At 40.0% G+C, this 25,682-nt stretch overlaps 2 protein-coding genes across 3 annotated transcripts in view; one reads left to right on the top strand and one right to left on the bottom strand.

Moving 5' to 3' along the window:
* Positions 1 to 557, bottom strand: part of LOC125703747 (rap1 GTPase-activating protein 1-like) — a 55,301-nt gene extending 54,744 nt beyond the window's left edge. The window contains exon 1 of the mRNA XM_048968688.1: positions 446 to 557. The gene's annotated coding sequence lies outside the window, so the exon portion shown is untranslated. The remainder of the gene's footprint in view (positions 1 to 445) is intronic.
* Positions 513 to 24,125, top strand: CASP2 (caspase 2). 2 transcript variants are annotated; one of them, XM_048968704.1, is made up of 11 exons: positions 513 to 610; positions 844 to 994; positions 9,787 to 9,954; positions 12,568 to 12,634; positions 14,112 to 14,200; positions 15,493 to 15,669; positions 18,410 to 18,538; positions 18,981 to 19,071; positions 22,495 to 22,644; positions 22,738 to 22,847; positions 23,945 to 24,125. In XM_048968704.1, exons 1-11 carry the CDS (start codon positions 561 to 563, stop codon positions 24,077 to 24,079), a joined length of 1,317 nt encoding a protein of 438 aa, XP_048824661.1. In that variant the 5' UTR covers positions 513 to 560; the 3' UTR covers positions 24,080 to 24,125. The 2 variants fall into 2 exon arrangements, with proteins under 2 accessions (XP_048824661.1, XP_048824671.1); XM_048968714.1 differs by lacking the exons at positions 22,495 to 22,644; positions 22,738 to 22,847; positions 23,945 to 24,125 and adding an exon at positions 19,185 to 19,285.
* The last annotated feature ends 1,557 nt before the right edge of the window (positions 24,126 to 25,682 follow it).

The following is a 25,682-nucleotide window of genomic DNA, read 5'->3' as shown; positions in this document are numbered from 1 at the left end:
GTGGACCATCTCTAACAGCTCCCTGTCTTTCTCGTACTGGGGGCCCCAGACCTGGACACAGTACTCCAGATGAGGCCTCACAAAGGGCAGAGAGGGACAGACACCTCCCACTCCCCGCTGGCCCCCCATCTTCTGATGGAGCCCAGGATACCATTTGCTTTACAAGCTGCAAGAGCACGCTGCTGGCTCACGTTCAATTTTCCATCCACAGCTGTACTACACGGGGAGACTTTCATGGCCTAAACTGAGTGGCCCAGGACTTTCCTCAAACTGCTAGGAGTCAGAAAGAATTTCAGGTGACCAACACACACAAAAACTAGCCAGAAGAAAGATCAAAAAAATGCCACTGATTACAGTCGCTAAGGTTTTGTTTTCTTAATCCATAATGGCGATTAAAGCTTTCCAGCTTCTGTAAAGCTTCCGCGTGTGAAACGGAAAAACCCACCTTCCACCTCTAAAGGTCGAACCGCCCTCTTTCCCCGCCGCCACGCCGAAGGCGGGAAAGGGCGGGGAGCCATGTCGCTCTGCGCGCCTATCAGTCCCGGAGTTCCACGCTGAGCATGCGCGTAAAGGCGGAAGCCGCAGGGCCGCGGGGAAGACGGTTCGGGAGGTGAGTGAGGGAGCGGCGGCGTTCCGTCCGGCGGTGGTAGCGGAAGAACGCGGTGCTTGGTGCCAGCGGGAGCCGGGGGCTAGTTGCCGTGTCCTATGCGGCCTTGGGAATCAGTGGTGGAGGGTCTTGTCCGCCCGTTATCCGGCGGTCTCTTTTCCCCCGAGCAGAAAGCTGGGCCGATTAAGGTCGGCTCTTGTCACGGAGTTGGGTTTTGGTCCCCACTCTTTTACCAGGATGCTGGGAGCGTGCGGCATGCAGCGATACCACCAGGAAGCTCTAAAGAAGAACCGGGTGATGCTGGCGAGAGAGCTGGTTTTGAAAGAGTTGATGGAACACCTGATAGAGAAGGACATCATCACCACTGAGATGGTGGAAATGATACAGGTATGCCAATTAAATTCGACTGCACTGTTAGCTTTATTTCTGCCTAAGCTCAGTGTCTTTCTTGGCACCGGTGGTATAGTTAAATTCTTGTATTTCTTACCCGTGTGTCAGTGTGTTTGGACAACACATGCGACAGCATGGGTCTTTTTTGCAGCTTGCAGGAGAACTGGAAGCTGCTTTTGGCCATATGGGTTTTGTCTGATTTAGTAAATCACTGCCTTATATGCTGGCCTGTAGCTATGACAGGCTGCTTTTTATGAGCCAGGTGAGTTCTTCTCACTGGGTGATAACTTGTCTCTCTTTTTTCCATTTGTGAAAGCAGAAAAAAAAAAAACCAAAACATTTTCCCAAAGAATTCTGTGGGAATGTATAAATGAATGTGTTATAAACTAGCTGGCTTTGGCACTGTGCATCTTTCACTTACAGAATTTGTATTTTATGTGTTTTTGTAAGTTGTATGATCTAAGACTATCAAATGACAAATATTTCTCACAAGCTTTTCGTATTTATTCTGAGCAGCACGTACTAGAATCATAGTTGAAAGGGGCCCTCAAGGATTGTGAAGTTCAACCTCTGTGTCCACAGAGGAACACCCAAAATTCAAATCCTGTGTTTGAGTGTCCAAACAATTCTTGAGCTCCAGCAACTTGGAACCATACCCCACAGCCCTGGGGAGCCTGTTTCAGGGCCCTACTACCCTCTGGTGAAGAACCTTTTCCTAAACTCCATACTGCTTATCCCTGATGCAGCTCCATGCTGTTCTCTTGGTTCCTGCTGCTGTCACCAAAGAACAAAGATCAGTGCCTACCCCTCGTCTTCCCTTGTGTGGAGTTGTAGGCTGCCATGAGGCCTCCCCTTGGTCTCCTCTTCTCTGAAGGCTAAACAAACCAAGGGGACTCAGCCATTCCTCATACATCTTGCCCTCCAGACCCTTCACCATCTTGGCAATCCTCCTTTGGATTCTCTAATGCTACTGTGTCCTTCTTATATTATGACACGCAGTGCTGGAGGTGAGGCCATGCAGAACAGAGTGGGACAGTCTCTTCCCTTGTCCAGCTCACAGTGCTGGGCCTGATGCACCTCAGGATATGTTTGGCCTTCTGGCTGCCAGGGCACAATGCTGCCACAGATCCAACTTGCCATCAGGCAGAACTTCCAGATGCTTCTCTGGAGGACTGTGCTCCAGCCTTCCATCCTGCAGTCTGTATGTAAATCTGCAATTGTCTTGTTCCAGTACTGAATCCAGCACTTGCTCTTCTTAAACTTCATGTCTAGCTCTTGAGTTTGTCAAGCTCTCTCTATAAGGCAGAGAGGTAATTGGAAAAAGTTTTGGATTGGCCATAGACATACTGTTATGCACTGAAAATGGTGCAGGCTGGAGCAATAGGTCTTTATAGAGAAAGCAAACTGTATAAGAAATGACTGAAGGCATTCACCTTAAGGCTAATGTAAGCACTTGATACACTATTTGTAATGTAAGATTGAGGGTCTTGTCTGAAAAACAGATTCTAAAAAATAGAATCAGAATTTTTTGGTTGATTCAAGAGCAGATGGCATGAATCTGACAGTAACAAGTTTTTGAAAGGAATGAAAAAATAACTTTTTGACGATTTTTGACTGAGTGTGTGTCAAAAGATAACATGCCAAGTCATGACAGATGCAGGCATTCTTGTCTTAAGTATCTCCAATCCCTACTGAAAGAGAGGAAAGATAGTAAGTGTGAAAGTGGAGAGTGATGCAAGAACTAATGAAGTATGAGTGGTAAGTAGAAATACTCAGTTGCTGACCTGGAGGTAGAAGGAGTGGAAAGGGAAAAAAATAATAAATTTTTCTCAAAGGTAGGTTAATACCAAATACAGTAATCTGTTAGAAAATACCACTGTATCAAACAAATCTTAAACTGAGACTGAGAGGGAAGTCTTCCCTTACGGATTTATCTGAGTAAAAGAAGCTGCAGCAATACTTATTAATGGATAATCAACAAGAAGGAAATCAGAATTAGAATTTCCAATTAGGAAATTATAAAAGTCAGATAAATAGTACACTTTCTAAGCAAATGTGAGAGCTTAGCTGTGAATAGAAGTAGCAACCTGAGCAAGAGAACCAAGTATCTTGAACTACTGTTTCAGGATATGAAGTTGTAAATTACAGCGAAAACAGAAATGTGAAAAGGACATGAGGAATGTATTCACAAGTGAAACCAATAGTACTGTAGAATATGTGTTGTACTAGAAATGTAGAAATGAGGGGAGTGCAGAATAATACCAATAGTAATACAGTAGATAAAAAGTAACATTCATTAAAATAAAAGATCCTTTAAGTCAATAAGCACGTCTACTTCTGTGAATTTGCAATAGTGTTCTTCTCTCTGGCACAAATGTAAGTAAAGGACTTAAGTACACTCTTAAGTAGACTTCTCTAGTGCTCTTAAGTATCTTTATCAGTCACATAGACAGTGAGATTGAGCGTACCCTCAGCAAGTCTGTTGATGACAGTATGTTGGATGGTGCAGTTGTCACAACAGAAGGAAGAGATGCCATCCAGAGTGGCCTGGACAAGCTTGAAAAGCCCAGACGAACTTAATGTGATTCAACAAGGCCAAGTGCAACGTATTGCACTTGAGTCAGGGAGATCTCAGATGTGTACACAGACTTAGGGAAGAATTCATTGAGAGCAGCCCTGCAGCAAAGGACTTAAAGGGATCTAGTGGACAAAAAGTTTGATAAAAGCCAACAGCGTGCATTTGCAGCCCAGAAGGCCAGCTGTACCCTGGACTGCACCAAAAGAGAGATTGTCAGCAGTGGGAGGGAGGTGATTATCCCCTTCTGCTCTACCTTCATAAGGCCCCATCTGGATTACCACATCCAGATTAGGAGACTTCAACACAACAAAGATGTGGAGCTGTTGGAGTGGGTCCAGAGGAGAGCTAAAGAAATGATCAGACAGGTGGAGAACCTTTTCTATGAAGAAAGGCTGAAGGAGCTGGACTTCTTCAGCTCAGAGAAGAGAAAGCTCTGGGGAGACCTCATTGTGGTCTTCCAGTACTTAAAGGGAGCTTATAAGCAGGAGGGAGACTGACTTTTTAACACTGTCTGATAGTGGTAGAACAAAGGGGAATGGTTTTAAACTAAAATAAAGGAGATTTGGATTAGATATTAAGAGGACGTTTTTCACTCAGAGGGTTGTGAAGTATTGGAACAGGGTGCCCAGAGAAGCTGTGGGTGCTTCATTCCTGGAGGTTTCAAGACCAGGTTGGATGGGACCCTGGGTAGCCCAATTTAGTGGGGGCTAATCCTGCCCATGGCAAGTGAATTCAAATTAGGTAATCTTTAAAGTCCCCTCCAACTCAAGCCATTCTATGATTCTTGAAAACATATTATAATACTGACAATTTTGTAACTTAGTGGAAGTACCAGGAGAGAAATGCCTTTGTGTTTGATGATAGAGCGTAGGTTTTCCTGGGTTTGTCTGAAACTGTCTGAAACAGAAATTGTCTGGTTTCTGTGTATCCCTTTCCAGCCACTCAAAGAATGAAAAAGATCTGCATAAATAATTATGTTTAAAATCAAATAACAATTGCGCTAGTCGTGTGTGGGTTTTTATTGAAATTAAATGAAAGAGTAAACAAATTGGTTCTGTAATAGGGTACATCACTTAAACAGACTTTTGTAATCTAAATGAAGTGAAATAAAACAAGGGGCCTGAGGAGATGAAGAAGGCATGGGATTTAGAATCAAAGGTTGGAAGTGATCTTAAAGACAGTCTAGTTCTAACCCTCTGTAGGGACATCTTCCACTAGACCAGGTTGTTTGAAGCCCTATCTGGCCAGGCTTTGGACACATCCAGGAATGGGGCTGCCACAGTTTCTTTGGGCAGCCAGTTCCAGTGCCTCACTACTCTCAGAGCAAAAAATTTCTTCCTAAGTTATAATCTAAATCTCCATATTTCTGTTTTAAAACCATTGCCTCTTGTCCAAACTCTTCCGCCCCCCGATAAAGAGTCCCTCCCCACGTTATTCCTGTAGGTCCCCTTTAGGTAGTGGAAGGCCTCTGTAGAGTGTCCCTAGGGCCTTCTTCAAGCTGAACAAATCAACTCTCAGCTTGTCTTCATACTAGAGGTGCGCTAGCCCTCTGATCTTTGTGGCTCTCCCCCAGGCCCACACTAACAGGTCCATGTCTTTCTCATGTTGGGCTCCCCAGAGCTGAACGCAGTATTCCAGGTGGGATCTCATGAGAGTGGAGTAGAGGAGGAGAATCACCTCCCTCAGCCTGCTAGGTACATTTCTTTCAATAAAGCCCAGGGTATGATTAACTGTCTGGGTTGCAAACACACATTGCAAGCTTGTATTTGGTTTTTCATCCAGCAGTACGCTTAAATCCTTCTTTGCAGGGCAGCTCTCAATCCAGACATTTTTCAGCCTGTATTCATGTTCAGGATTGCCTTGGCCCAGATGCAGAACCCTGCGTTTGGTCTTGTTGAACTTCATGAGGTTTTTGCGGGTTTGCCACTCAAGTCTGTCAAAATCTCTCTCAATGGCATCCCCTTCTCTGTAGAGAACCAACTGTACAACTCAGCTTGGTGTCATCCACAGGCTTTCTGTGGGTGCACTCAATCCCACTGTTTTTGTCACCAACAAGGATGTTAAATAGTGCCAGTCCCAGTACCATCCCCTGATGAATACAGTCTACCTGTGGGCACTTGAATGTGACTTTCCAACTAATTCCTTGACTACTAAGTGACCTATCAGTTAAATCCATGTCTCTCCAATTTAGAGACAACTCACTCTTGAGTTTGGAGAAGGTAATCCTTAAATATCTAGCTTTCTCGAGCCTCTCTTCCCTGAAGGGCCTTATCCTATGATTTTCTACGAAGGAAGTCCCTTAGAGACCAAAATCTTCTCTCCTGAAGTCCAGAGTTTCAAGTTTGCTGTGTAGCCTCCTCGCTTTCCTAAGGATCTTGAACTTCAGCATTTCATGGTGATTGCAGCCAAGGCTGCTCTTGAACTTCATGTTCCCCACCTCCTCCTTGTTGGTGAGAACAAGGTCCAGTGTGCACCTGTCCTCCTTGGCTCCTCTATCACTTGGAGAAGGAAGTTATCATCAGTGTATCCCAGGAGGATTGCTAATGCCTTGCTATGTTGTCCTTTCAAATGATACCAGGATGGTGGAAGTCCCCTGTGAGGACTAGGGCTTGTGAATTTGAGACTGCTCCTGTCTGTCTATAGAGGGCACTTGTTCTTCCTGGTCAGGTTGTTTGTAGCATCCCCCAGCTATGATATCACCTATCCCTGCCTTCCTTTTAATCCTGAGCCATAAACTTTCAGTTGGCTTCTCATCCATCCCAAGGCCAAACATCATGCACTGTATCTGGACTCTGACATAGAGAGCAACACTCCCTCTCATCTTCCCTGCCTGTACTTCTTAAAGAGTGTGTCCTTCCGTTCTAATACTCCAGCCACAGGAGTGTGAGGTGCTAGACCAGTCCTGAAACTTATTTGTAGTAATAAAGAGAAAGATGGGAATGTAGTATGTTTTAGGAAGAGGTGTTTGAGAGACAGATGAAGTGTTCGCATGGAATGTGAAGAGTGAGCAGAGAGTCCATAGTTAAACAATGGAGAAGAATTAATAAACAGGAACAGCTGTCTTTGATGACCAAAGAAGAGAAATTAAAAAACTGACAGGAATTTAATTAGTTCATTCTGAAAGATACTAAAGATGACATGAGGTGTAAACTGCTGTTTTTAAAATTAAATCTGGAGTCCTTTAATACCTTCTTGACAGAGCATCAGATGTTCCTCCAGAGCTCCAATATAGACCTTCAAAATTACAGATACGATAGCTAGGGCTTTGCTTTGCTTTTAAACAAGTTGAACACTTTGTACTGTACTATAACTGCAAACTAGAAGATCATGGAGATCATGGGTGGCCAATATTTTGCCTTGGCTGTATTGAGTGAAGAGGAACTGCCTTGGACCATATATAAAAGATATAGTTAATTTATGTAATTAACAAAACTTATTTATTTATTTATTAGTAAAACATTAACAAAGCAACAAAACAGAAAATTAGTAGGGTAGTTGACCTTGTTTTTGTGAAACTAATGCATCAGTGTCTGATTTGATGGCAGCGGTTGCAATTCCTAGTGAGTTCTCAAGACGTTTATCAGAGATTTTTCTTGAAATTTTACTCTTCATCCTTGAAAATACTTGTTCACAAATGTGTACCCCCAAAAAGCAATGAATAAGGTATGATTGTGAAGTGAGAGATATTTTTGTCTTGTGAGATAGGGCTAATAAAAATCTTGTTAACAGATATGATCAAATTTTTGAGTTGAATGTCTGATTGCAACACTATATATTCCATTTGTAAATTCACAGATAATGTATTTGTGCCAACTGAAAATAGAGTTGCAAATATATTTTAAAAATAATGATTTTTTTCTGTAATCTTGGAACCTTTTCCTTTATCAAAATTGAAAGCAGGGCTGTATATTTTTCTCTGTTCATGGTACTGTTTGATTTGTGTTCCAAACTACATATAGTTACTTGCCATAATTTGAGTTAGCACTGCAGTGTGCCCTGGTTCCCATGCCCTGGTTTCAACCCAGTCAGTGGCAGTTGCACACTGCTATTTGGCTGTTGCTGAGCAATGGATGTGCGCCTGAGGCTGGGCTGCTTGGCAGGGAAGAGCCACTGCCATGATGGCACAGGGCAGGTGGCTGCCACAGAATGAACTGATCTAGCCTGCATGCAGCCCACAGCTGCAGTTTGAACATTGCAGTTAGAGATACTTAAAGGCTTTAGGTTGATCACTACACAGTAGTGAAGATATCACTTTGATTAGGATGTTTGTGAAAGGTATAAGGTATTCTGCATATCAGATTCTGCATATATTTTCTAATTCACTAATAAGACCTATACACTGGGATTTTGACAGAAGAGTTGAAATCAGAGTTTATCGTGCAAACCTTCATGTTATATAGATTATCAAGTTCGACTGAAGATGCAAAAACGAATGTAGGATGTATTAGGAAATAAAATGGAAGGTGTCTATTATATGAAAGCTTTACTTCTAAATGTTTGCTGAACATTATTTAGCATGACATAAATAACAGCAGTGGAAGTTACCTGTGGGGGTACAGCACTTTGGGTGTTTAAGGAGGGGTTCAAGAAGAAGTCAACTGAAAGCTGACTATTGTACAAACAACCTGCAGAACACAAATGTTATGAAATGTTCTTAACTTTTCAATATAACTTAATATCCAATTCTTGAGGTTAGCTTGTGTTCTTGATATTGATATTGATATTCATGATATATGCCTCAAGATCATAAACTATGAAGACATAAGATGAAGAAAATTAATCGTCTTGAGCTTGGCCTAAACTGCTGCAGGTCTGCTAAAAGGAGAAAAACAGTAGGCACTTCAGAATATCAGCAGTCAATTTACCTTAATAGGTAAAATAAAATTCATTGGGCTTGCTTCAAAATGTACATGAATGCAACTGGTTATCTTCTGCAGAACGATAGAGAACTGTTACTAGGGTAGAGGGACAAGTATTTTCATACCTGAAAGGCACAGGAGGGATTAGTGTATGCATTTCTATTAAAATTATATTCAGAAAGGTCTAGTTTCTGTGAGATCTGGAAAGGGCGCTTGCATCGTCAGAAGAAATAAGATATTTACAAGAGGAGGCTAAATGAGAATGACATTTTTACTTCAGCAAATCTAGATTTTAGTAACAATTTTATTAAATAAGAAAAATGACAGGAATCTGAAGCCAAGGGACTTTGTTGATAGAAAACTAAATGCTATTAGCCAATCATGAATGAACATAGCTTGAAATTTCAGAATAGGTTCGTAAGCATTGGATCAAAAAGATTTGCATTCTCAGTCCAAACAGAGTGATGAGACAAAAGCCAAAGTACTTTTAAGAACAAACAGGATTAATTTTATAAATGGAAACATGATGGTGTGAAAATCTTCTGTAGCAGACTATATACATGTGCAACTTAAGGCTATTTTTCCCTTGTGATTGCTAAAGTAGTGTTAGTACTTTGTTCTATGCAACTCACCAACCGTTTCATAGAAGAAATCTGGGATTGAAGTGGCAATTCAAAAAAAGTAAAATGAATTCCATGGGTCTTGTAAGACCTATTTTCAGTACCTAATATTTTAGTATGTGATGTTTCAGTTTTCTTAACAGGGAGGGCTTTTGCAAGTTAGACTGTTTGTTTGCAAATGTCCTATGCCTGTTTTACAGAAACAAAAATTTGATTTTTAGTTGTTTCCTTTTCTAATATATTGCTAGGCTTCACTGGCATAAATGAAACGCATTATACATACATGGCATCTTTTTGGAATTCACCACAGGAAATAAGTGTTTTCCATGACGCTTTCCAAGGACTTTGTGTATTAGTACATGAGACACTTAATACATTGAGCAGTAGTGAAAATGGATTCTGGACTTTGTGTGTCTGGTGAGGGTAAATGGGTACTATTCAAATAGTAACTGGAAGTAGGAGATTAGAGAGAAGAGTATTACTGTCTGTGGTAATGTGTGAAATGTTGGCTTGCTGTGTTGTAATATATTCTCTCCCTTGAGCTGGTAAGAACAGAAGGGTGGCAGTGAAATCAACTAGAAAAAGCCATTTAAATGTGATCTAACACAGCTAAATATGGTAATGGAACATTTACATGAAGGAAAAAGATTGAGTTGTTCTGAAGCTTAACTGAAAATAAATTGCGTTGGGGTAATACTTAGAGTGTGAATTTTGTTTCTTCTTTATATCTAGGCCAAGTCCGGAAGCTTCAGCCAAAATGTGGAATTCCTTAATTTGTTGCCCAAGAGAGGCCCTGCTGCCTTTTCAGCCTTCTGTGAAGCTCTACAAGAAACCAAACAGCAGCACCTGGCAGAAACAATCTTGAAGACAGAATCCAGCTTGAGACATGGAATTGCAAGGGTATAACATTTTTTAAAAATAAAACATGGACTGCATTAGGGATTGGGTTTGGGTACATGCTTTTCATACGCTTAGAAAAAAAAATTGTTAGAAAGGAAAGGATGGCATTTAGTTGCAAGTTGAAACCTGAAGTAGCCTTAGGGTAAAAGAACAAAATGAATTTGGGATGAAGAGAAGTTTTACAGAGAAGTGGAGAATGCTTAAGGTTGGCAGGGGACTTCTGGAAGTCATCTGGTCCAACCCCTTTCTCAAGCAGGGCCATTTTGAACAGGTTTCCCAGGACCATGTCCAGGCTCTTTTTTTTTTATTATTTCTAAGGGTAGGGACTCTACAGCCTCTGTGGGCAACCTTTGCCAGCACTCAGTTACCCACACAATTGTGTCCAGGTGTTCAGACAAAGTCTCTTGTGTTCTAGTTTGTGTGCATTACCTCTTCTCATGCGTGAGTATTACTGAGTTATTTCTAGATCTATCTGTGGCCGGAACAGGAAGACTGCAGGCCCACTGGCCCAAAAAGGGAGATGGGAGGCAACGATCTTAGCAGGGAAGTTGATTTACTAATTATAATAGTGGAAAATGCAAGTTAATTGGGATTGAAGCTAATAAACCAAATAAATGAGAGAGAGGGTGTCCAAAACCAATGGCCCTACTCTAATGCTGAAGGTGAGATGGCTAGGGAGCACGCATTGCTGAGACAAGCAGTAAAAGGGAGAGTAGTCTCATGACTTGCAAGCAGTTTTTCCCTCTGAATGGAAAACAGAATCGCAGTCCTCTGGGGAATGTAGTTGTTCTTTTCTGAGAACCAGGAACCCAGAAAGGAGCTGGAGCATTAACTCTTCAACTCCCAGTGCTATACATGATGTTATAGTGTGGAATACCACTGACAAAAATTGTAAAACTGTGACACTGGGCATCACTGAAAGGAGCGTCTCCCTTCAGTGTTTGTGCTCATTGGTAAGGTCCCCAAGATTTCTGTATTCCAGGCTAAGCAGTCCCACTTTTCTCAGCATTTTCTCGTATGAGAGGTACTCAACTATCTTAGTCATATTTGAAGCCCTTTTTTAGGCTCTTTCCAGGTTGTCACTCCCTTTTACTGGGAAGCCCTTAACTAGATACCGTACTTCAGGTGTACCCTCACTGGATCTAAATAGAAGGGAAGATTCACCTCATTTGATCTAATCTGCTGGCAAGGCTCATAATGCAGCCTGGGATACCATTTGCTTTCTTTGCCACAAAAGGCACATTGCAGGCACATGTTCAATTTGGTATCTACCAGGGTCCCTAAGACATTATCTTCAAAGCTGCTTTCCAGACAGTCAGCTCCCAGCAAATAAGATTATTCCTCCCCACATGCAGTATTTTGCACTTCTTGTTGAATTCCGTGATGTTTGTGGGCATTCCTACATCTAACACACTGACTTACCATCAAGAATGTAAAAGCTGCAAAAATATGTATTTTTTTCTAAAATCTTTTAACTTAGTGTTCTCTCAGTAGAAAGCTGCTTAGTATCTGCAGTTGTTAACATTAGATAGAAGGAAGAATTTAATAAAAATTCAGTATTCTCAGTGCACTGTAAAAGATGGGAAGTTTAGTAAACATTTTATACTAAGGAAGAAAGACTAGAATGATATTTTTGAGCAGAGTTATTACCATATTAAAATGTAGAAATTATTATACTAAAAAAAAATGAAATCTTGAAAGCAACCAGAAAGAGGAGTTATTGAATGAAATGAGTCTTGACTAAAATTAGGAGGATGTGATACCTCATCCTAAGGTGTCCCAGCAAGGGATTTGAGTGAAGGTAGGGATGAGTAAATGAAGGAAGGAAACTGCCATTAACAGGAATTGCTGTTATCATATCATGAACTCTTTGATTTGGATTTAAGCCATAGTGTTGTGCTTTGCGTCAAATTGTATATAATATATAAAGAATATACAAGGGTTGCTGTAAAAATAATTCCTCCTCTTTTATTATGGTGTCCCACACTGGCAGGGGCTGATGATGGTATGGCAGTAGAGACTGAACCTTCCCACCAATATTCCATTGCATTTTTTTGGTGTGCAACAGATGGAAGCAGAGCGGCAGTATGACAAAATGCTGTGAGAAGCATTGAAGAATTGAATTCCTCAGTGTAGAAAAAATGGCACCCATTGACATTCATCAGCACTTGCTGAATGTTTATGGAGACCAGAACAGTAAATGTGAGCACAGTGAGACGATGGGTGGTGCATTTCAGCAACAACACAATCATAGCACTGTAAAACAGTGGGTCAGCTCCACTGGTGCAGAATTTTGGAATCACAGCATGCATCTTTTTTCATCATTGGTGAAAGTGCATAGCTAGTGGTGGTGGCTGTGTTGAAAAGTAGTATTTTGTAGTTGAGAGTTTATCAAGAAGTGTTTTTGCGCTCTTTGTATCTTTTGTCATTTCCATGGAAACAAACAGGAGGCATTACTTTTGGAGTGACCTACGTATTACAGCATGTCATGTATTGTATGTAAATATCTGTGTCATTGTCCATGATACCTACAGCCTTGTTCTATAGAGAAAAAAAATAGGTATCTTTTGCCAGTTTTTTATGGATTTATTGCATGTCTTGTACCTTGAACAGCGTTATGGATCAGATCTTCCACTTCCTCTGAGTGAATCATGTAATTCAAAGAGACCACGCTTGATTGGTGAGTCACACAGTACATTATGAGAACTTGATTATCAACTGTCTGGTTGGTTGCCTCTAATTTCCTAATGCTCTGTTATCTCAATTTCAGAAATAAGCTTGACACCACTTAGCTCATCCTAAGAATACAAACATGAAAATGAACTGACTGTATTATGATCAGATATAAGAGGCAGAATTAGTCTGGAAAATGACATTTAAGTAGCCTAGTGGAAGAGAAAACCTAGTTAGTTAGCTTCATTTATTCATGTAGGAGCTTTCATTGCTTAAATAGAATGGGTCAGCTGTAAAATTTTAGATATCCAAAGAATTTCTTCTTTGTTTAAGGTGTACAATAGTGCAAGTGAACTAGAACTGTGGGAGGATACTGATAATTGGCAGTATTCCAACTTAAATTTTTTCTTAACAAATGATTTCAAATACGAGGCATCATCTATGTAATGTCAGCAGAAATGGATAGCTGTATCTTCCATTGAATTCAGCAAATCAACTTTACTTCAGCAGGCATTTGTGATTTAGGTTAGGAGCTGGTTGTTGGAATGAGTCTCCTTGTTAGATTTCACGTTACCTCTGATAACATCTGGACAGTACAAATTTACCTTAACCACAACTTTGGTGTTGTGCTGCTTACAACTAGGAGCTCTGTCTGATATTAAAGATCAAATGTATAGGTTTGAAATCATTTTTGATTGTTGGTTTGTTGGCTGTTGTTTTAGGTATGAAGGTTATAGGTTTTTTAGAGAGCGTGTGTTTCTCCAGCTGGGAGAAATGCTCAAAATGCTAAAAAAGTATTTCAAAAGAGACCATGAACTTTTTAACTGAACTATTAACTCACTTGCTTCAGGAAAAGGGATTGAGCATCTCTTAATGTTAATTAACTGATTCTCATTCCCCTTGTCTACTGCTGACTGGACATAGGAGTTGTCCAGAGACAGATAAACAACACAAAAAGAGCACTGCACTTTACAGAAGTTAAAACTAGCTAGTTTCATCACTAATGAACCAGTTGAGCATAAAATGAGATCTCCAATTGTATCCAGTGAGAATGGAAATCTTTTATGAAAGGATAAGCATTACTCTACTTGAATGTTTCTAGTAATAGTTCATTAGCTTAACTGGAGAATGGATGAGATACTGTGCAAAAAGACAGAAAAGCACTGCTCTAATTTTCAATATAAATTCTGTTCCTATACTCAGTAGAACTAAATTTGCTAGTCCTTAGGTTAATCTACAAAAAGGCAGAATATAAAATCTGTTGCCAATTAGAAGTATATTGGAAAGGTGTATTTTTTATATTTGTTTTTTCACTGTATATGTGATGTCCTTGATCAAGCAAAATGTTCAGACATATGAGTTGTATAAGACATGAATATGCCTTAGACCACATACTTCTGAATTTGCAAATTACTACCTTAATACAGAGGGTTTATAGCTAGAATTTTTATTATTATTTATATTTTTCTTTTGCACAAAACCAGTGGAACATTCTTTGGACAGTGGAGATGGTCCTTCGATTCCTCCAGTGAAGCACTGCACTCCAGAATTCTATCATGATCACCAGCACTTAGTAAGTTGTTGATAGAGAAGATCTCCTTCAAAGGTGAAATATTTAGATATATCAGCTGATACACGCTACTTACAACTGAGTAAAAACACTTCATTATGGGTACATGTTAGTGTTATGGTGTGTTTATGTGTGACTGCAAATAACTGTACAATATTAGAACTATTTTTCAGCTCACAGTCACAATCATGGCTCTTTTCATTTTCTGCTGTATGAGGAAAAGTCTCCCTAGGTGCAGAAATAAGATCAGGATTCTGTGCAGTAGAGAGCAGAAGAACCTGAATTTCTAATCCTTTTATTTATCTTTGGAATTTTATATAGACAGTCATAATTATTTTTCTGTTTGTTCCATTTGTAAAGTATAGGTTGTGGTGGTGTAGGCTTAAGGAAAACAAACATGATAGTGCAGACACATTAGTAGGATTACACTACAACTTAATTCTTAGCACTTAACTCTTCTGTAACAGGCTCTCTGTTCAATAAAACTTTTTTCATGGGCTTTTTTTTTTTTTTGCAACTGCTGGGGAGACCTAATTTGCCAACATCAGCATGAGTCTGGCTTAATTTCTTTTTATATCTGTGTCTGGTTACACCGTATTTGATATGCTTCTTCAGTATTACATTTCACTTCCAATTCACAGGGATGTTATTACCAATTTATTATTAGTTTCTTGTTGGTAGAGTGGAAGGGGCAAGGTGGTTTTGAAGACACCCTTCTTAAATTAATTTTTTCCCTATTAACTTTTCTTGTCATCTGCACTACTTTGAAGATCGGTGATTTATTGCTGCCTGCTGCTACAGTTGCACTCACAGGCTGTTTTACATCTCTTCTTGTTCCCAACCACAATTAGGAAACATAAGCTAAATTTTGCTTAATGTTTTCCTAGGGCCTTTGGTGAGTATGACCAAAACTTGTTCGGCCCTGTGGGGGTATTTGTGGAAGGCGAAAAGCATTAGCAAGAGCTAACTCACAATTTGAAATGCTTAATCTGTTTTCCTTATAAAACAGGAAATAAGGCAAGCTATTACAACATCTTATTAATATTGTAGGATCATTAGTTGTGGAAGGTTGCACAGAAACAGTTGCCTTTGAGACCTTTTGCAATATAAAGATTTGCTATATTAAAAAAAAAAAAAAAAAAACTTATTTTACCTCTACTGTTTTTGTGCCTTCTCAAACAAGAAATCCTACATATCATTAGTAATTAAGTTGGTGTATGGGGACTGGTGTTATACACACAGACTATTATTTCCTTGCATAGTCTAAATATACCAATTTTAAATCTTCTTCTCAGGCATACAAACTGATATCAGAGCCCCGAGGCTTAGCACTTATTCTCAGCAATATCCATTTCAGCAGTGAAAAGGACTTGGAATATCGTTCAGGTGGAGATGTGGACTGTGCTTCCCTAGAGCTGCTTTTCAAGCATCTTGGATATCAAGTGACTGTCTTTCATGACCAAAGTGCAAAGGTAAGGGAGATACTACTACTACTTTAGAACCAATATGGCTGAGTTCATAGCTGTGATGCTTGCCAGTGTAAGCATCTGTTAAAGTGCTTCAATATCCCAGCCAGACTCCAGTGTTAGTATAAAACCTCTGTAAAGCAGCAGTTGCTGTCTCCTTTGTTAAATCCGTATATACCAACACCAATATTTGCTGTATCCCCCACCATTAACCAATATGGAAGATGTCACAGAATCGTACAATCACCAAGGTTGGAAGAGACCTCCAAGATCATCAAGATCATCATCTGTCTGCCTACAACCAATGTTTCTCCACTAAACCATGTTCCTTAGTACAATATCTAAACATCTCCAGGTGTGGTGACTCCACCAGCTCCCTGAACAGCCCATTCCAGTGCCTAACTGCTCTTTCAAGAAGAAATTTTTCCTAATATCCAACCTGAACTTCCCTGGCACAACTTGAGTCCATTCCTCTTGTCCTATTGCTAGTTTCAGGGTAGAATTTGCCCAGTCCTTACTTCACCCCAACCTCCTTTCCGGGAGAGAGCTGTAGGGTCTTCCCCAAGTGTCCTTCAGAGTAAACAGTCTCAGTTTCCTCAGCCACTCATCAGAAGACTTGTGCTCCAGACCCCTCACCAGCTTCATTGCTCTTTTCTGGACATGCACTTGGGCCTCTGTGTCTTTCTTGTAGTAAGGGGCCCAAAACTGAACACAGTACAACCGCACCAGAGCTTCGTACCAGGGAACGATCACTTCCCTGCTCCTGCTGGCAGCACTATTTCTGATAAAAGCTAGGATGCCTTTGGCCTTCTTAGCTATCTGGCTCGTGCTACACTGCTGGCTCATGATTAGCTCAGCACTGACCAACACCCCCAGGCCCAATTCTCCCACACAGTCTTCCAGCCATTCTGCTCCAGGCCTCTTGGGGTTATTATGGCCAAAGTGCAGGATCTAGCACTTTGTCTTGTTGAAGTTCATCCCAATGGCGTCAGCCCAGCTATCCAGCCTGTCCAGATCACTCTGTAGGGCCTTCATATCCCCAGTCAGATCAACACTTCCTCTCAATTAGTGTCATCTGCAGCCTTACTGAGGGTGCACTCAATCCCCTCATCTAGGTCATCAATAAAGACATTAGCAGGACAGACTCCAGTACTGACCTCTGAAGAGCACCACTTGTGACCAACGAGTCACCAGCTAGATTTAACTCCATTCACCACCTGGCCTGGCCATGCAGTCAGTTCTTCACCCAGCAAAAAGTGTACCTGTCCAAGCCGTGAGTTGCCAGCTTCTCCAGGACAAAACTGTGGGAAACAGCATCAAAAGCTTTGCTGAAGTCTAAGTAGATGATGTCAAAAGCCGTTCCCTCACCCACAAGGCAGATCACAAGATTGTAGAAGGAGATCAGGTTGATCAAGCAGGACCTGCCTTTTGTGAACCCATGCTGGCTGGACCTGATTCTCAAGCAGTCCTGCACATGCCATGTGATCTCATTCAAGATGATCTCTCTGTAACCTTCCCTGGCACCAACGTCAGGTTGACAGGTCTGTAGTTTCCTGGATCCTCTTTATGACCCTTCTTGTAGAGGGTAGTCACGTTGGCAAGCCTCCAATCTCTGGGACCTTTCTGGTTGACCAGGAATGCTGAGAGATGATAAAAAGCAGCATGGCAATCTCAACCACCAGCTCCTTCAGCACCTTTGGGTGAATTCTATCTGGCCCCATGGGCTTGTGACAGTCCAGGTGGAGTAGCAGGTCTTTAAATGTTTCCACCTGAATTGAGGGGTTTAATACTGCTCCCCATCCCAGACTTCCTGGTCAGGGAGTAAAGTTCCCCAAATCTAATCAGTCTGACTTTTAAAGACATGTAAAGAAGGCATTGAGAACCTCAACCTTTTCCTTATTCCCAGTGGTCATGTTCACTGCCTCATCCAATAAAGGATGGAGATTGTCCTTAGCTCTCCTCTTACTGTTAATATATTTGTAAAAAAAAAAAAAAAAAAAAAAGTTTTTTGTTCTCTTTTACTACGGCCAGGTTGAATTCAAGCTGGGGTTTTGTATTTCTGATTTTATCCCTATATATCGTAACAGCTTCTTTGTACTCTTCCCTAAGCTGTCTGTCTCTTCTTCCAAAAGAGGTAGACTCTTTTTCTCCTGGAGCCTCAAAAAGAAGTTCCCTGTTCATCCACACTGGTTTTCTTCCCCACCAGCTCATCTTAGGGCATGGAGAACAGCCTGCTCCTGCATCTCTAAGACTTCTTTCTTGAGGGGTGTCAAGCCTTCCTGGGCCGTTTTATCCCTCAGGACTGAATCCCAAAGGACCCTCCCTAGCAGTGCCCTGAGTAGTTCAAAGTCCACCTTCTAGAATTCCAAGGTAGCAGTTTGCTGGCCCCCCTCCTGACTTCACCAAGCAACCATTTTGTGGTTGCTCTGCCCAAGACAGCTCCTTATCTCTACATCAGTGTTCAGTCCTTTTTCTGTGAACAGTAGGTATCAGTGCAGCTAAGTCCAAGTGATTCCTGCTAAACAATGTTATACTTAAGACTGAATGATACGTAAAAAGAGTAAGGATATTTTTTTCTGTATTATGGAACAGAAATCTTTTGTCCTGAGTATGTATGTAGGGTTTATTCTGTAATAGGAGAGCCATAGCTTAGGAAAACCTAAGCCGTTCAATATTTTTCCCTGGACATTAACCCATTTTCCCCATGTAATTCTGGGAAGTGTGAAATAATTTCTTTCTCTTACAGGAAATGGAGAGTGCATTGGAGAGATTTTCTAAGCTGCCAGACCATCAGGATGTGGATTCCTGTATTGTAGCTTTACTTTCCCACGGTGTAGAGGGTGGGGTTTATGGCACTGATGGCAAACTCCTACAGGTATATTTACTCTGTCCTGATGTGTTGTAGGTTACATCTTGGAAAGTGAAAATGGAAAGAGGGGAAAAAAACCAGAAAGGAATGGGGAGACTGAGGATTTACTCTTTTTAAACAAAAAGCAAAAGTAAGAGCTTGTCTAAAGAAAATGGTAGTGATAGCTATGAGAAGTCTGTAAGATAAGGGATGACATAAATATTTGTTAGATGAGAGTTGTTACTCCTTTCTCTCTTCACATGCACATATCAGGTAGAGCATGTGAACTCAAACTAACAGGAGCCCAGAGTGGGGAGGTGGAAGGATGTTTGTGATGTAATGAGTTTGGAGATAAAGGAGAAAGAGTAGTGAGGTAATAACCAAAATATGAGGAAGCAAAGGGAGTCTGAGATTGGCTAACAGAGGTCTGCTGTAAATAATATCTGGATTATTTTTTTTCTTCTCTCAGTTGCAGGAGGCTTTCAGGCTCTTTGATAATGCAAACTGCCCCAATCTCCAGAATAAGCCCAAAATGTTCTTTATTCAGGCCTGCCGGGGAGGTGAGTGCCTAAATACTAGAAGCTGTGATTTGTCATCCCATTAAGGCACATTTTACACACGTACACGCCCTCACATTCAACTTGCTGTCAACTCTCCTCTTTGCTTCTCTCAGGTGTAAGTGGGATCCATATTCACCTCCCTCTGCCCTGCTGCTGCCACTGCATCTGTTGCTCTGTAAGTGTCTTCTGTTCTGCATGAAGTGTGTGCATTGACTTGCAGACCACAGAGCACCTCAGAGACGTAAAGCTTTATATATTCATATATATTATATATGAATTATTATATATGAGTTATTTAATAGATGAGTTATATAACTCATATATTAAGACTTCCTCTTGTTATACCTGCAATAGAGGGAAAGGGGCTTATGGTGCATCGAATTATAGCACAGCATGAAGCAGTACGCTAGTATTCGAGTCTTGCCTGAGTCCGTGTCTGTCCCTTGATCTTGGATATGTTGTTTCTTTTGGTGTCTCCTGAACTATCAGAGTTAGCTGCTATTTGTTCTTTGTTTTCTTTTTCTTTAATCAGTCTCCTATTTTCAACCTTTTTCACAAGCAACTATCAAACTCATTTAATTCTCATAAATTGTTATTTTTCCAATCTATGTGTTCCTATCATTTTCTTCCTAATTCTGATGTTCATTTTTTCTCCTATTATAACTAAACACTATCTATAACAACCTACCCTTCAGATATACAAATGACCAAATTTCTTCCTTCATATGGACTTTCACAGATAACTGTGAAACTAGGAGTACTCCAAAGACAAGTTGTGTCTTGGATAGCTTTTGGGTTTTTTTCTTTCGTGATAGAGAAGTTCTGTTTTCTAGCATGTATCCTTTTTCCCCTACTTTTCTTTTGTTCCTTACATTTGTTTCCTCTTTTTTTCCCAATTTTAGCTGGTTTATAGTTTGACCTATAACCAAGAGCATGTTTCATTCACCTGTTACCTACTCATGTTTAATCCTAACACAGCAAAAAATGTAAAGTCTACGTAAAGCATTGTGGGTGCCACAAATATTTGATCCTTTATGCATTTGGGAATACTGTAGTATGCTTCTTTACCAGTATGAACTTAATGTGTTTATATTCCTTATGTTATTGAACCTTTAAATATTCTTCAACAAATACAAACGTGCGGACTAGTAACAGCATGAAAATGAGTTTAATAAGCCTGAATTGACTGCTGACCTAATTAGGTAACAAGGTTTATCTGACTGTAATGTTACCATAATGTGTCTGTTCAAGTTAACATCTGTGTTTGTCCTTTTCCTTTCCATGACGGTTTCAGGAGGGAAAGAGTGAGAAACTTGCTATGCAGGATGCTGTAGAAGTGGGATATTAAACAGGCAAAAGACTGAGACTTGAACATCTTAAAGGGGAAAAAAAAAAATCTTCCTTTAACTAAATGTGCCTTTTTAATCTGGCTTGTAAAGCTTAATTAGTAGTTAGAACAGAATGCAAGTTATGAATCAACTTGAGCAGTCAATAAAAATGTGTACCTTTTCATACTGGTATTCTAAGGTTAGCCATTACTACTTTTTAGATATGTATGTATTTAAAAGGCTGTATAAGTGGTGTAGACAACTTTAGGTTAGTAGTCAGTGTCTCTCTGTAGCCATGCAAATTAGCTGGAACCAGCCAAAGTTAAGTGCACAGGTTACTCTTTTTGACTGTTTATGTAATAAGCCTTGTCTTTTCTCTATAATTGACACGTTTTAAATTTTTTAAATCTTTAGATGTGAAGAATTTATGTGGTCTACTTCATTTCCAATGGACCTTTGGCATGGGTCTTCTAAAGAATTGAAGTAGTCCGCTTAAAGTCAAAGATCAAAAGCCAACAGTGACAGAAAGCAGTGGGAAAAGACAGCTTGTCAGATTTCACCATGACATAAAATGGGCTTTAAAAGCCATTTAGCATCCGTGTTTAATATAGGAGCTGATTCTGCAAAGAGAAGAACTGCTGTAAATACTGACAAATGTGCAGTTAACAGTTATTAAAATTGATTGAGAAAAGAGGGTCTAGGAGCTTCAGGGAAATTCTATCGACTTGGATAGTAGTTATTGATACAAATTAGAGCTTGAATATGCAAAGTAATATCTTGACAAGGTTAATGCTTTATGTTTTTAGTTACATTGTTGACAGGGATGGTGTTTGAAGACAAATACATGAGGAAGACATCTAATTCTGAATCTTTAATCAAAAAAGCTTTGACTCAATATGTTATGACAGTCTGAATAATATACCTTGACTATAAAATTACATGCATCTTATTTGAAGTAACATACAATGTGAAGAGTAGTCTAAAGTTTTAACATGACAGAGAACTGAAAGGGTTTGGAGAAGTGTAATAAAAGGCAAAAGGGGAAAAAGAGTGGTTAAAAATGGAAAAACAATCCATTCCTACCTTTAAGAGAGGAGGAAGGAACATAATGGGAGTGCTCGTTAAATTTTGAACTATAGTATGGAATCATAGGATACAAGTGACCTGTTAGACAATCACATTCCTCCCACTGTTGCTTTCATTTCTGAGGAGAAGAACCCATCTTGTTACCTTATGAACTGTCCATCTCCTGTACATAGTTACAGTATGCAACCAATTCTGCTACCTGTTGAAGGATTAGAAATCCGAGTACATTTCTTAGGCACAACATAGCAACAGAGACCTACTGCCATCATAAAAGGAAGGCCACTGAAGTGAATACTTGGGCTTCCTAAAACCAGAATCTTGTCCATGCTGTTAGGAAGTAGAATAGTAAATTTTTATCATATAGTAGAAGAACAGAAGGGCAAAATTATGTAGAAAGCCTGTAAAATAGGTTTATTTTTATTGCAGCATAGCTGGACTGTCAGTGTTACTGCCACTGTTATTAGTGTAGATTACAATGGAAAATCTTTATTGTTTAAACAACAAATTGAGGCTATCTAGAATCATCATGGTACATGCTATTGAATCCTGGAAAGGATGTTAAATATTCTCCAGGTACTAAACTGGATCTCCATGTACTATAGATCTCTCTCTCTAGTGTTTGGGATTAAATTATTTTTTCATTGAATGTACAATGATTTTGGTTGAAGTAAGTGGTACTGTAGTCAGAATTTTGAAGGTGAAGCATTTGGTTACTATTTTCTTGGAGTTAGACCTTAGCAACTAAAATTATAGTTCTCAACCAGCATATAGACTAGCCATCACATCATGCTGAGCACGTTCAGCAATCGCTGGTGTTTGTATTAGTTTGTGCAGAAGAGCTTTCAGATGAGTTTTTTTAAAAGCTATAAAAGCTAACAGCTTATGCAGAAACTGTCATCTTGACAACAGTTGTGGCATTGCTGACTGGAGCACAAAAGTAAGGAAAACAGTAATTCAGGATAATATTTTTTTTTCTCCCTCTCTTATTTTTTGCTGCACTAATCACCAGACGAGACAGACCGGGGGGTGGATCAAAGAGATGGAAAAGAAAGGTCAGATTCCCCAGGCTGTGAGGAGAGTGATGCAAACAAGGAAGAAAATCTCAAGCTGCGTCTGCCTACGTGCTCCGATATGATCTGTGGATATGCGTGTTTGAAAGGTACTGGAATGAAGCACTAATTCTTAGGGTCTTAAGAGTTTCTGTGTGTCCATCTTCCCCTGGAACTTTATCATGCATACTCTTTCTTCTCAGGCACTGCAGCCATGCGTAACACCAAGCGTGGATCCTGGTATATCGAGGCACTCACCACTGTGTTTGCAGAGGACTCCCGAGACACTCATGTGGCTGACATGTTGGTGAAGGTCAGCTGTAATGCCTTTCCTTTCACACACTTGCCTGGTTTCTGAAGAGCCTTCAATTTCAAGTTGCTAGGATTAATAGACTCTTTAAGCAAATTCGTAGCAAAATTATTACTTCTTACCTTGTTTAGATAGATAATTATGTACAGTTCCACAGTACATTAAAAGAAGTAAAAAATGTGTCAAAGGTTTATGGGCTGGTTTGGTCCGGTTCCATGACTAGCAGGGCAGAGTGATTTTACAAAATCCACACGTCTGGAAAAGGAAAATAGGGGACCACCCCCCAAAAAAACAGCAGCAATGATCTGAGGAGAAGCAAACTAATTTACTAAATATGGTATCAGAATGCAAGATTACGCACTATAATATAATATAATTAGAATTGAAGATGATAAATCGAATATAATGAGAGAGAGTGGCCAAAAGGTGGATAGGCCTCACTGTAACACTGAGGTGAGATGCACAGTCCGGTTGAGCAGCAGGGAGGAGAGCCTGGCAAAGAAGAGAGAGGTCAGATGACCTACCAAGGCCTTATATCTGCTCCCCTTGAGCTGAAATGATAGCAACACAGCAAACAGCCTTCTGGGGAATGTAGCTATTCTTCTCTTCTGGGGCAGGTATCTGGAGCATTAACACTTTAACTCGAGGTGTACTACATGATATTATGATGTGCAATACCAATAACCAAAAACCATAAAACCATGACAAAATGCTAGGTTTCTTTGGCTCCTTCCATTGCATTTGTGTTGGCCATGTTGTGAGTTTAGGAGGTTAATCTAACTTGCCAAGCATCATTTTTCTAGTATAGAAATAGTTTATTTTTTCAGGTGGATTCGGCCTGAACTGGCTCAGTATGTAACAGCACAAGCACTTGTACTCACATGAGGGGAAAGTTAAGGAAATGAGAGGAGAGTGAAGACTGCAGTGCGCTCACAGTAACTAGAGCTGCACGTTAGTTTCTTTATCCCTCCTGTAGTTTAGAAAGGCAGTATACTGGTGATTAATTAATAAGATAAACAATAATTTTTGAGTAAGAAAAGCAATGACATTTTGTCTTCTTAACTCTTTCAATCTTTTTACTTTTTTAATCTTACATTTAGGTGAATAGACAAATCAAGCAACGAGAAGGTTATGCCCCAGGCACAGAATTCCACCGCTGCAAGGAAATGTCAGAATACTGTAGTACACTCTGTCGGGACCTGTACCTATTTCCTGGTTATGTGCCAGGAAAATAACTCTACCAGCTCCACTGGAAGAGAGATACTGCCAAAGCTGAACTGAGTATGGATGTGTACATTTCTGTTCTCACAGGCGTGACAGCAGATGCCAAGCAAGGAGTGCTATTTCATGTTTAGTCAGTCCAGTTCTTGATGTCTTTTACTAAAATAAGGTGGCAGCTCATCCTAATCTGATTCAATTCAGGGGTTAAAATACTAATATCTGATTTATTTTTTATGGATGGATGTTGGTGAAAAGAGATCAGCACTATAACTGATAGTGAAAATTGAGAATATCCTTTGGAAAGAGGTGTAAGGACATTTCTTAGAAATGTGAATGTGAAAAGAGAAATAGACTAATCTATACAAATTTTGGAAGAGATAAGCCTTTCTGAGAGGCAAATGATTCATAAAATGCTACTTATTTTATGCTTTTATTTTTTTTAACTTCTTCTTGCCCAATTCTTCATGCATGTCAGATCCTGTGCACAGTGAAGGAGAATCCTGCTCTCTAAAACAGGATATTGTTTTAAGTAGTTGACATCTTGATCACTTGAAGTCTATTTTTGCGCATTTTTTTCGGTAGCCGAGTTATCAAGAGAGCTGCAAGACATCCCAGATTATCAGAAAAACAAATGGAAATTCAGTGTTTCTCGCAGAGATCAATGACGTCATTTAAATGCACCTGAAACAGTTTTGAATCAGGAAATTCTGGATTAGCTCCCCTTAGTCTAGGAGTGAACAACTGTACAGAACATTATTTTTGATATTTGTTTTTTGATTTTGATATTTGCTGTAGTATCTGTGTGTCAGAACAGGCACAGTATTCAGACACTTCACCAACTTTTCAAGAGTCTATAAATTGTACTGTATGACTGAAATCCTGCAACCCTGTAGAAAGGGCTCCTATATATTCTGTTTAAGGAAAATATTCAAGACAGTTCTTTATAGACCAAGCATGCTGCTTGGATTATTTTTCACTGGCAGTCTGTTTCTCTTTCATTTAAAAGAGAAGAGTTTCACGTTATTACTCTGATATGTGGTGAGTTTTCTTTCTTCAGCCATGATCACTTAAAGCTGTCTGTTCAGCTAATTTTGTTTGCCAAAGGTCATTTTGACTGATCTATCAGTAATGTTGTGGCATAAGCCATCACTTTGTCTGGAAAGTTCACATGCATTCTCTTCATACTTAGCTCTTCCAAGTTGCAGTTACTCCCATGTGATGTGGTGCGGGGAGATGGGCATTGTTCTCTTCTGTGGTAGACTCAGTTCTGATATGCTAGATTGTGTATGGGCTATCGTCTGTATACTGGAGTTCCTGTCTTCATTCTACAGCAATAAGGCAGCATAGTACTCTTAATGTGTAAGTGCGTTTGTTTTTTTTATCTTTCTTCCAGGATAGAATTATGAATAGGAAGCACAAAGGGATGTGGAGGGAGGCTGGAAAACTAGGTATGTGCTTTTCTATTGTTCTGCACAGGAAAATTAAGGCTGTGTTTTCTCCAGCTGACAAAGGTGCAACATTAAAATACATCTTGCACTTATCTAACACACAGCATGCGATAAATAAAACAAAAAACATTCCTGCCAATTGTTGCCTTACTCTGAAGAAACCACTGTT

This window comes from Lagopus muta, chromosome 1 (genome assembly GCF_023343835.1).
Source record: "Lagopus muta isolate bLagMut1 chromosome 1, bLagMut1 primary, whole genome shotgun sequence".
Taxonomy (NCBI): domain Eukaryota; kingdom Metazoa; phylum Chordata; class Aves; order Galliformes; family Phasianidae; genus Lagopus; species Lagopus muta.
Note: the sequence above shows the minus strand (reverse complement) of the source record. Positions and strands in the feature narration are given on the sequence as shown.